The sequence below is a fragment of the Vulpes vulpes genome, chromosome 9, assembly GCF_048418805.1.
Source record: "Vulpes vulpes isolate BD-2025 chromosome 9, VulVul3, whole genome shotgun sequence".
NCBI classification, from domain to species: Eukaryota; Metazoa; Chordata; class Mammalia; order Carnivora; family Canidae; genus Vulpes; species Vulpes vulpes.
The window spans coordinates 9,204,430-9,216,907 of record NC_132788.1 but is presented as its reverse complement, the minus strand read 5'-3'; the positions used below and the strand labels follow the sequence as shown (position 1 = coordinate 9,216,907).

General features: G+C 38.9%; 1 protein-coding gene and 1 pseudogene across 28 annotated transcripts in view; one reads left to right on the top strand and one right to left on the bottom strand.

Moving 5' to 3' along the window:
• Positions 1-12,478, top strand: part of LOC112925517 (nuclear body protein SP140-like protein) — a 65,326-nt gene that overhangs the window by 35,983 nt on the left and 16,865 nt on the right. For 17 of the 28 annotated variants that reach the window (XM_072719247.1, XM_072719237.1, XM_072719244.1 and 14 more), the window contains 2 exons: positions 56-172; positions 959-1,012. In XM_072719247.1, coding sequence (XP_072575348.1) covers positions 56-172; positions 959-1,012 — 171 coding nt within the window. The remainder of the gene's footprint in view (positions 1-55; positions 173-958; positions 1,013-12,478) is intronic. The other 11 variants (XM_072719250.1, XM_072719241.1, XM_072719248.1 and 8 more) reach the window with 1 other exon arrangement.
• LOC112925446 (large ribosomal subunit protein eL6 pseudogene) lies at positions 7,805-8,721 on the bottom strand (annotated as a pseudogene).

The following is a 12,478-nucleotide window of genomic DNA, read 5'->3' as shown; positions in this document are numbered from 1 at the left end:
GAAAAGGGGATCCCTAGCTAAATGAAAGTCTTCATACTTTACATTTTTGGCCCAGAAGCTGAGCTACCAGCATATGGAAATGAGAAGTGTTCCTGTGTTATGTGCTCCCCAAAGTATGTGCCAGAAGGTCCAGAAGCAAGTACTACAAGTAGCCAAGCATGTGACACAATGGGTGAGACCACCGGAGGGAAATGGGATGAGGGTGACTCTATGAGCAGGGTGATGGCAGGTGGTCTGGTCCATTTCAGTATCCTGTTCCCTACTTTGCTTGACCTGACCCATTTGGGAAAAGTAGAGAGCCAAGAGACCATCTTAAAGTCATGTTTAACAGGATGGGCCCTGCTGATTACACATGAGTGATGTAGTAGAAACATGCTTTTAAAGATGGCAGTATCTTGTTTACTACATTAGTCTACTAATAATAAAGACTTGTATTTACCCAGTGATTTCTATCCCTCTCACACCCAATCTTCTGTGGAGCCCAAGAAAGCCAAGCTTACTTCTGCTAGATAACAGTGTCATTTTGTCACAACCTGTGAAAAATCTCAAAAGACAGCTAGTCATGCCACTTGCTTGTCAGGAAGAAAGCACATGTTTTTGATGGATGCCCTCTAGCATGTCACTGGTTTATCTAGTGATTTCCTGTAAATGTTTGCATGTAAGATTTTATTTAATCCTCACAAAAATCTTAAGACCTAAACAAATATCCCTGAGTAAACTGAGTACATGGGTATTTCAGAGTGTTTTTCCAAGCACCATTGAGAAACAAAGGAAGACCCAGGGCCCTTTCTGGACTCCTACTTCTCAATTCAGTACGTTTTTAGTCCTTTCAGAAAGAAGAGAAGAAAGACAATGACCCAAAAGTCTTTATAAATCCAAGTCTTCTGCAGTATGAATAATCCTAAAATGTCTTAACTTTTATTTATTGATTTTCTCACCCTCACCTGTTATTCTCCAGATACTGCAGATCTTGGAAACAACTCTTCTTCGGGAAAACTCAAGAGGAAGAGAAGTAAGAGTGCATAAGATTTTACTTGCTTTTGATACTAAATAGGAATTTTTAATGCTAGCATTATATTGTTACTATTTACAATAATAAGTGATAATAATATGATGTCTGCCCAAAGATGTCCATATCTTAATCTCTGGAATTTGTATTATCTATTATCTTAACATGGCAAAAGAGATTTTACAGAAATAATTAAGTAGGGATGTTGGAAGGGAAGATTGTTCTGGATTAGCTGGGTACACCCAATATAATGGAGCAGGCTTGGAAATGTGGAGAGCTACTCCCGGCTGTGGGAAGAGTGGGAGTGGCTGTGGAAGGTAGTCACAGGGAGATGCCGTGTTATTGGCTGGAGGAGGAGGAACATGGAGAAAAGGAACCAGGAATATGATGACCTCTGGGAGCTGGGAAAGTCAGGGAACTGTATTCTACTCCACAGCCTCCAGAAAAGGATGAAGGCCTACTAGAACCTTGATTCTAGCTCAGAGAGACCCTTGTCAGACTTCTACCCAACATAACTGTGAGATAGTTAACTTATGTTGTTTTAAGCCATGAAATTTCTAGTCATTTGTTATGGAAACAATAGAAGAGGAATGCAGACTTTGAAGGAGTGCAGCTGTAATGCATTCCTAAAATGTGGAAATAGTTTTGGAATTGGGTAATGAGCAGAGGGAAGAATTTTAAGTGGAATAATAGAAAATGTCTAGATTGACTTGAGCAATTTGTTAGAAATATGGGGCTGAAGACTCTGATAGAGAAGGCTTGGAAGTGCAGAACATGGTAGAGAAAACCTATTTTGTCTTAGAGCATATGCAAATCATGATGAAGACTTAGTAGAAATATGGAAGTTCAAGGTGTCACTGGTAAGGGCTCTGAAGGAAATAAGGAACATGTTTTTGAAAACTAGAGAAAAGGGAATCCTTAGTATATAGTGGCAGAAAGCTTAGCAAAATTCTGTCCTGCCAATAATGCGGAAAGCTGAACTTTCTGGATATATAGCTAAGGAGGTTTCTAAGCAAAGTGATAAAGGTGCAGCTGGTTTCATTTTGTTGCTCATAGTAAAATGTAAGGGGAAAGAGGTAAATCAAAGGAAGAACTGCTTTGCAAAAGGAATCAGGACTTGATGATGTGAGAAATTCTCAGCCTTTCCAAGCTGTAAAAGATGCTAAAATTAGAAGCTTCACTGCCGGGAAAGTGTGGTCTGTGGTGACAACCAAGAGTATGGCCGTACAACTTTCTGCTAATGCACCAGAAGTAGTGAATGCTCAGAGTATTTAGTCATAAGGAAAAGTTTCTTTGAAGGGATTACGTTTGTGACACACAGATTAGCTTGGCCATGTCAGCAGAAGTAAAAAAAAAAAAAAAAAAACAATAAAACAAAAACAAGAACATCCATGATTGTATAGGAAAGATCCGTGGAAAAGTCTATCTAACGGAGGAGATCCTCATGACATACACAAGAGTGCTATGATCCCTAAGAATCTTCTATCAACAGAAACAAGGACATCCATGTCCCAATCTCTGGAACCTGTAACCAATTTACTTCACATGGCAAGAGACTTTGAGGGTGTAATTAAGCTAAGGGTCTTGAAATGGGGGGATTGTCCTGGATTATGTGGATGGCCCGAATCAAGTCATATGGGTCTTTAAAATCAGAAACCCTCTCCTCCTGTGGAGAAAGGGATATGGGATGGTTAATGATCAGAGCAGTGCAGTGTGACTGGTTTGAAGATGAAGGCAGAGGGCCATGATCCAAGAAATGGGGGCAGGCTTCAGAGGTTGGAAAACGTAAAGAAATGGGTTATCCCCTGTCGCCTCCAGTAAGGAACAAAGCCCTGTAGACACCTTGATTTTAGCCCCATGAGACTTGTGTCAGATTTCAGACCTTCAAACTGTAAGATAATAACTTTGTGTTGTTTTAAGCCATGAAGTTTAGGGCAATTTATTACAGCAGCAATAGAGAACTAATACTTTTCATAAGACCAAAAAATTAAAAAAGGAATATTTCACCTTTATATGGTTAGATTACATCCTTTAAAATAGTAATTTATATTTTTTTCAAAATGCTCTTATCTTTATGTTTTTTTTAAATATATGGTATTTGTTGGGGGGCCTGGGTGGTGTAGTTCTTGAGTGTGTGACTCTTGGTTTCAACTTGGGCAGTGATCTCAGGGTTGTGGGACTAAGCCTCGGGTTGGGCTCCTCACTTAGCTTGAAGTCTGCTTGGGTTTCTCCCTCCCTCTCCCTCTGCCCCTCCCTCCATGCACACGTGCACGTGTGCTCATGTGTGCTCTCTCTCTTTCTAATAGTAAATTAATTAATCTTAAAAAAAAGAAAATATATGATCTTTGTAAGCTTTCATATATATCCTCCCCAATTTTTTCTATGCATGAATTAACACACTTAGAATTTTATCATAAATCTAAACAAATCTATTCATATTATTACATTTTCTTTAAATCAATATATCATGCACAAGACATTACAAACATTCAACATTTAGCCCGTAAAAATTTTTATTTCATTCCTGTTTTAATTTGCATTGCTTGCATTTTTGTTGTGGTTGAGAATTTCTAAGTTATTGGTTGTTTGTTTTTTCTCCTAAAAATGCCTGGTACATGTGCCTTGCCAGTGATACAGTCTTGCCATCCTTTTTTTTTTTTAAACCCTGCTGAACAAGCATAGGACTATTAATATAAATATTAAATTTTGCCAATCTGTTATTATTTTGTTTCATTTGATGCTATTCTTTTTTGGTTTGTAGTATCTTTTGTCCCAAGGAAGTTGGAAAATTTTAAGTAGTAAAATCCATCAGGCTTTTCCTTTATGGTTTCTAGGTTATATTAAAAATTTACAAGGATATTTCCCACCTCAAAATATTAAAAATATTGTATTTGCTTCCAGAATATTTGAAGTACTTAATACTTTTTAGTGTTTAAATCAATCTATAATTCACCTTTTTGTGTGTGATGTGAGACAGGAATTTCAAGAAATAACCCCAATGTTCCTTTCTTCATGATTTGAAATGCCCTTTTTATGTGCCTTTCCCTGTATTCGTGGATCTGTGCCTGTACTCTACTCTGTAACACTTGGGTCTGTTTATTTCTAATGCAGTAGCAAATTGGTTTAATACAAAGCTCTCAAGTATATTTTGCTATTTGTACTCATTATATTTTCTTTTGCAAGGAAAAAAGTAAAAATTACAGGAAGGAGCCTCAGAAAAGAAAGAGATTTCAAAAGTTCAGTAATCCTGGCTCACTCATTGTGGATGAGTTTTAGAAGCAGTCAAGATTTCCCCCCAATACCTCCCCAATTCTATTGAGACTCTGATTGAAAATCTATTGAACTTGCTGATTGATTTGGATAGAATTGAAGGAGAATGAGCCACACATTTATTCAGATCAACTTTTATGTTTTTCAACGTTTTAGTTTTCTTTCTGTCGATCTTGCACATTTTTACTTTTCTTCTCAGCTTTATTGAGATATAATTCTAGGCAATAGCAGTTGTCACTATTAAGGGATGACTGGATGAGTTTTAACAAATGTGATCTGCCATGTAATGCCACCATGATCATCACATTTAACATTTCCATCATCTAGTGGACATGTGTTCCTTTTCCCATCTTCTGGCTCTTGAAAACTGCTGATCTGTTTTTATCACTATAGTTGTATCCTCTCTGGAATTTTGTGTAAATGAATTCATACAGTATTTATTTTTCCTTCTTATTTTTCCTGTAGCCCTTTCATTTAGCATAAAGCTTCTGAGACACAACCATGTTGGTATGTGTCTCACTCCATATTTACCACCAAGAAGTATTCCATTATATGGATATTCCATAGATTGTTTATCTACTTGCCTGTTGATAGATGTTGAATTGTTTCTAGGTTTTGACTATTACAAATAAAGCTTCTAGGAACATATGCATACAAATCTTTGGGTGGATAGATGATTTAATTTTTCTTAGGTATATACCTAGGAGTGATACTACTGGGCCATATGAACATAAGTACGTTTGACATTTTAAGGATCTGCCAAAGTATCTTTTCTGTTGTACGCTTTTATACTCCCACCAGCGATTTATGAAAATTCTCATTACTTCACATATTCACCAACACTCGGTATTGGTAATCTTGATTTTAGCCATCCTCATAGGTGCATAATGGTAATTCGTAGTTTTAATTTGCATTTTCTTAATGAGTAATGGTGCTGAGCATCTTTTTATGTATTTATTTGCCACCCGTAGATCTTATTTGGTTAAGTGTCTATTCAAATCTTTTACCCATATTTAATTGGGTTGTCTATTTTTTAGTTGTAAAGTTATTAATATATTCTGGATACAAGTCCTTTGCTGATTATATACCATACAGTGTGTAGCTCCTTTGTTCATTTGCTTAGCAGTGTCAAAGAGCAAAATGTATTTTGAAGTCTCACAGTATTTTTTATAATCTATGACTTTTCAGTTCTATTTAAGAAATCTTTGCTTAAGATACTATATTGTCTTCAAGAACTTTTATGGTTTTAGCTCTTACATTTAGATCCATGATCCAGTTTAAGTTAATTTTTGCATACGGTGTGAGGTAAGGATTGATTCTTTCATTCTTTCTTTCTCTCTCTTGTTTTCTTTCTTTCTCTCTCTCTCTCTCTCTCTTTATTTCTCTTTCTTTCACTTTCAGATATCTAGATGTCCTAGACCATTTGTGTATTGAATTATTGTGTTAATTACAACATCTTTTTTTTAAGTCAGTTGCCCTATGTGTTTGGGTGTATTCTGGACTTTCTTTTCTACTTACCTATATGTCTAACTACATGCTAATGCTACACCATTTTGACTACTGTAGCTTTATAATAAGAGCTGAAATCTGGTAGTATAAGACTTCCCATTTTGTTTTTCTTTTTCAAATTTGTTTTTGGCTGCTTGAGGCTCTTCACTTTGAAGCTTCTTCTATCTTTCCGTTCAGCCACTCTCAAGATCAAGTCATTGTCCAAAGTGCCTATGGAGCCTCAGCCATGTGTCTATGTGTTAGGCCAACAGAGGGAAAAAGGTGAAGAGCAAAAAAAACGTCTTCCCCTAAAGGCCTATCTCTTTCATGAGAAGGTTTCTTAGAATTCCCCTCCTCCCACAATATTCTGCTCTTACCTTATTGATTAGATCTTAAAACTTAGCCATGAAAACTTGTAATAGAAGTTACAAACTAGGGTACTTTCTATAGACACATTGACACTTCTAATAATATAGGTATTCTCTGAGTTAAATAGAAATGGAATATGCATATCTGGAACACAATCTGAACAACGGACCTCATTAGTTCTTCAAAATTTGTTGAAAGTTCCTTTGTACCCTAATGTATGGTATTTGTAAATGTTCTTTTTTTTTAACTTTTTTAAAAAAGATTTTATTTATTTATTCATGAAAGACACAGAGAGTGAGGTAGAGACATAGACAGAGGGAGAAGCAGGCTCCTTGCAGGGACCCTGATGTGGGACTCAAACCCCAGATCCCAGAATCATGACCTGAGCCAAAGGGAGATGCCCAACCACTGAGCCACCCAGGTGCCCCAATATTTGTAAATGTTCTATTCCACTTTAAAATAGTGTACATTGGGATCTAGCTTCTCTCCATACACATCTTCTTTATCAAGTACAACTTTGTTGTCTAAATCTTCTAAAGTAGGCTGTATTGGTATTGCACAAAGATGTGTTCAGTTCTCCCACGTGATTGTGTATTTGCCAATTCTTCCTTATTCTGTTGTTTTACTTCAAACACTTTGAAGCTATTCATGATTCTTATGACTTAGTGGATTTTTTAAATCATACACTGTTATTCTTATCCTTAATAATACTTTTTACCTTAAAATCTCTTTCTTGGGAAGCTAATATTGTTACTTGAACTTATATTTATTTTTTTTTAAGATTTTATTTATTTATTCATGAGAGACACAGAGAGAGAGAGGCAGAGACGTAGGCAGAGGGAGAAGCAGGCTCCATGCAGGGATCCTGATGTGGAACTTGATCCTGGGACTCCAGGATCACACCCCAGGCCAAAGGCAGACACTAAACCGCTGAGCCACCTGGGCAACCCGTTACTTGAACTTTTAATGTTTTTTTTTTTAATGTTTATTATTCCTTTTTTATTAAAACCTTTTCTTGTACAGCTGTATTTTATGTCTTATAACAACACTTAGTTTTTTATAATCTTCTCTGAAAATCCTAATCTTTTAATAGTTTAGTTTATTTGCATTTATTGTGGATTCCTGATATATGTGGATTTATATCTTCTATATTATTGTTTATCATTCTTTTTCTGTGTTTTTATGCTCACTTTCTGCTTTCTGAAGAATTGAGATTGAATCCTGTATTCTTCCCCATTTCCTCTGCTGTTTTGGAAATTTGAGATGAAATTTCGGTCATCTTTTAACCATGACTCAATTGCAAATGATGTTGAGGGTCTGAGCATGTGGATTCAATACATATTTGGCATTCCACCATCACATAACTACTGTTATGTAACATTTTATTTTTAATATTCTCTCATCATGAACGTTGAAACTATTACCATTTTTGCAGTTGATGTTTACTTAAATTAAAAATATCTTTTGGGACACCTGAGTGGCTCAGTCAGTTAAGTGTGTGCTTTGGGCTCAGGTCATGATCACAGGGTCCTGGGTTTGAGCCCCCCAACTGGCTCCCTGCTCAACGTGGAGCCTGCTGCTCCCTCTCCCTCTGCCATTCCCCCCATTTGTGCTCTCTCACTCTCTGTCTCTCTGTCAAATAAATAAATAAAATCTTTTTAAAAATGTGTTATTATTTTATGTGCTCACTCTTCTTTCTTTTCTTTTTTTGTGGATCAATCATTTAATTAGGTTCTTTGTAAGAAATCTGGTAACACTAATTTATGAGAATAAACTCCATCTGTGAGAGAAAACCCAGAGTAGGGGTAGCCCTGAAGCTGAGGAACAGTTTTGATTTTTGCCAGAATTTGTGAGTCTACAGTTTTCTGATCAACGTCGTGCTACTCTCTAATCTCATATTTCTCCTTCTCTGTGTCAAAGATCTCACCTTCCTGGTGTCTGGGTTTACACAGCTTCTTTTTGAAGTAAGCTTCACTGACATGTTTTGGGATTTTCACACTGCTGATATCAATTTTAGTGGAGGTGGCAATGACAAATTTCTGGTATGTTCAACGCAGAAAAGCTTGATTATGGGTCAGAGGTCTGGTCACAAGTAACAAGCCACTGCCCAGTTCCTTCAGGAAAACCACCCCCTTACCTCTGTGGTGCCCCGAGAGAATGATCAAAATGGTCCCAGGACTGATGCTAGCTTGCAGTTTTCTCACATGCTGACTGAAAGGTTTTCTGCTGTTGCTCAACAGCTTTCAAGGCACATCTTTGGTAGGGTAATACCTAGGCATTTTGTGAAATTTGACCACTGGGGTACTATCATTCTGGTTTTGTGGCAGTATCAAGAACCTTCTCTTTCACTTCAACCCTGGATTTAGTTGCTGAATACCTCCTCTTGTACATGCCTTTCTGGAATACATAGCCCATCAGGAATATCTGTCATTTCCTCTGATGAGGATGGGGTTTTGGCTACAGTGGGGCTTCCCTTCTGGTGTTTCAGCCTTGAAGCTCCCCTTTTTAACCTTGCCACCAGCATCAGCCTTCTTGGCTTCAGGTTTCTTCTTCGTTTCTGCCATCTCAGATTTGTCACCTGCCATCTTGCAAGATGAGAAAGAGCTTTCTTCCTCCTCCTCCTTCTCCTCCTTCCCCAAAGCCCCCTCCTCCTAGTTCTTCTTCTTTTTGGCTTCACTTTTGTTTAGCTGATTTAATTCTTTTGGTTCTCCTAGTGAGTGGTCTCTAACTGGCAGACTCTCCCAGTGTTATATTTGCAAATTTACCTTGATAGAATTTTTTTAGCAAGATTAAAAATTCTGGGTTGATACTTATTTCTCCTCAGTACAGTAACACGATTACTGCAGTGCCTTCTCAAATTATTATGTCATGGTGGGTGAAAATTCTTCTTTTATTGTGTCATTTCTTGGCAAATAATCTTTCCTTTCTTTCCAAAGCTCTTTTCACCAGGATCGAATCATAGAAAGTCAGGTACAGAAAACATGGGAGAATTTTATGTAAACACCAATATACCTTCACATAGATTCAAAATTAGCATTATACTGTTCTTACTTCATTTATAGATGGTTCCCAACCATCTATCCATGTGTTTGTTCATACACTCCACTAACCCACTTTCAAGTTTGAAACATCTCAAGGTTGCAGACATCAGTACACTTCCCTCCAATACTTCAACCAACATATCATTAATTAGATTCATTATTTGTTTTCAGCCTTTTTCTTTTGAGATAACCTTTATAGTGAAATGCACAAATACTAAGTGTATCATCTGATGAGTTCTGATAAATGCATCCCCCCTGGTTAATCCAAATCCTTACCAAGATACAGAACATGACGATCCCCCTGCAAAGAGCCTTTATGACCTTTGGTATATCCTTATCCCTCACTCATGAGAGGGAACCACTTTTCATATGTTTTCTTGGCAAGTTAATTTGGCTTGTTTTAAAACTTTAAATAAGTGAGATTTTGGAGCATGTTCTCATTTGGTGTAAGGTTTCTTTTACTCAGCATAACATTTTTCAGGTTTATCCGCATTGTTGAATATATATCAGCATTTTGTTCCTTTTTATTGCAAAGTATCACACATTATATGAATATACCAAGGTTTGCATATATATATTCTCCTATTGGCACACATCGCAAGTGTTTCCTATTTTTTTGCTAATGTGGATAAGCTGCAGTGAACATTCTAGTAGAAGTCCTTCTGTGGCCTTCGTTTTTTTTTTTATTTTTTAGATTTTATTTATTTATTCGTGAGAGACACACAGTGTGGGGCAAAGACATAGACAGAGGGAGAAGCAAGCTTCTCATGGGGAGTCTGATGTGGGACTTGATCCCTAGACCCAGGATCATGCCCTGAGCCAAAGGCAGACACTCAACCACTGAGCCACCCGAGTGTCCCAGCCTCACGCCTTCAGATCCCTTACATAAATACCTAGGAATGAAATGTCTGGGATATGGGGTAGGTGCATCAGTTCTTTTCCCTGCAAACCCATGCCACCTCACCCCCCATGGTCGGGGGTGAGGTGGCACACACAGGCTGTGCTCAAGCTGAGGAATACCACACTTCAGAAACCTTGGTGGTAGAAGGGAGCTGTTAGCAAACCTGCTCAAATCTTACCCCTGAGGGAGACATTATCTTATTAGCTGGAACTTAAGCAGATCTCCTCTGGAGAGAGGAGGGAGACGTTTTCTATTTTATACAGGTCAGTAAACAAATCCGCTCTCTGACCTAGAGGGTTACATTATCTCTGGCTTCCAAGGCTGTTTGTTATTCAAACATCCTTGGGAAGATAGTTTGAGGCATGTGGAAATGCTAAGGAAAATTGCCTCACAACAAATTCACCTCACACAGCAGATTTTGGCAACTTTCCCCATGAAGATACCACTCCATCAACCATTTTGATTGATTTGACCAGTGTGGGCTAGGACCAAATCCATTCAATTTGTTTCTTGCAGTATTTAATTCATTTCATAAAGCATAAATGATGCAAGTCTCTAGTGACTACCGTAACCTATAATTTACCATTTACCATGTTTGCATTAGGAGGCAAGTGAATGCCTGGCTTTCACACAAGAAGTGCAATTCCAAGGGCATACATGGTGGCCCTGAAAGGGAAGCTTTTACAGTTGCCGAGGTCCCCTAATAGAACATACATCAACAAGGGGAAGATGGACAGTGCCTCCAACTTGGGCCCCTGGTTGAGTATAAAGTTAGAGCTCCCAGTTTCATTCGTTACATTTAGTCCTTGATTTGGGGGTGGGGTTCAGTTGAGGAGGCACTTCCGGAGGACAGTCCATCCCAATCTGTCCTCTTTGTCCATGACACCAACCAAATGGTATCTGCCTTCGCCCCTCTCCAGAAGACTGAGAGTGGGCATGAGAATGATGTCCGGAGGAATCTTGCATGGGATATGCAGATGCTGGGGCCCATCCTGTTTTCTCATGTCTGATCCAGAATGGCAGACATCATCATTGTCATCTCTGTGGTAGGACATATGGACTGGGGTGGTTTTTCTCTGGAAGTGGAATTCGAGGCAGTTCTGCAAGGCAGATATCATTAATGCTTCCCCTTCACCCCATACGTGCTAGGCTTTATGGGGTTTCCTCCTCAGATGTCTGGATTTTTGCTTTTCCTTTACTGCCACAAAATCTGTGTATACCATTCTGGTGGCTATAACTTCATCTCCTTTCCAAATTATCTCCTATTCCCTTTATCCAAAGGGTCAGGTACAAGTGGTGCAAAGGCATCTTCATAAAATGTAATCAGAATAAAATCTGATTCCTGTAAGCTCTCTGAAGGCCCTCCAGGCTAGTAGGGGAAAGAACAAGGCATCATCTCTAAGAACAGGGAAAACAGAATGCTGAATTTTTAGAACTGTTCTGTCTAATACCATGAATTCCCCACCACTTTTATCTTGATAATGATGCAGAAAGGAGCTGACCCCTTTCTGGGGACAGCTGCCTTCAGTGACCAAAGAGCCTTCCAGAGGTGCGTAGACAGGAAAAGATGAGGGATATAGAGTCAATCAATGCATGCGAAGTAGCTTTTTGGGGGGACACTTAGGTGGCTCAGTGGTTGAATGTCTGCCTTTGGCTCAGGTCATGATCCCAGGATCCTGAGATTGAGTCCTGCATCAGGCCCCTTGCAGGAAACCTGCTTATGTCTCTGCTTCTCTCTGTGATTCTTATAAACAAATAATTAAAATATTAAAAAGGAAGTAGCTTTTTTTGATAAAAGGCACACCATTGTCAGATTACTAATGGTTCAACCATGCTCCTGAGTTTCTAGGGCCACAGTGATGTAGCCAGAGTCAGCTGGTTTATAAGCTGAAGTGTGGATGGTTGAGGCACCACTCATAGCTCTCAGAGGGGCTCAAGGCCTGATCAGTGTCCTGGGAGCAGTCATGGACAAAGCCCCTTGTGTCTCCCCACTGAGAGACAAACAAGTCCATTTTGGGAGGAGTCACAAGCCTGGCACACAGCCATAGCCCATACATAGGGCTGGGAAGGGTCATGGAAAGCCGAGGGGACAATGGGGCAAATTCCAGAATTCTTTTTTTTTTTTTAAGATTTTATTTATTTATTCATGAGACAGAGAGAGAGAGAGAGAGAAAGAGGAAGAGACACAGGCAGAGGGAGAAGCAAGCAAGCTCCATGCAGGGAGCCTGATGTGGAACTCGATCCCGGGTCTCCAGGATCAGGTCCTGGGCTGAAGGCAACGCTAAACCATTGAGCCACCCGGGCTGCCCAAATCCCAGAATCCTTGAACATACCATTTCCGTTGGATGAACAAGGCTTATTATTTGTAGGCCCTTCCTGCCTTGTAAGTCCTGGAGTCTG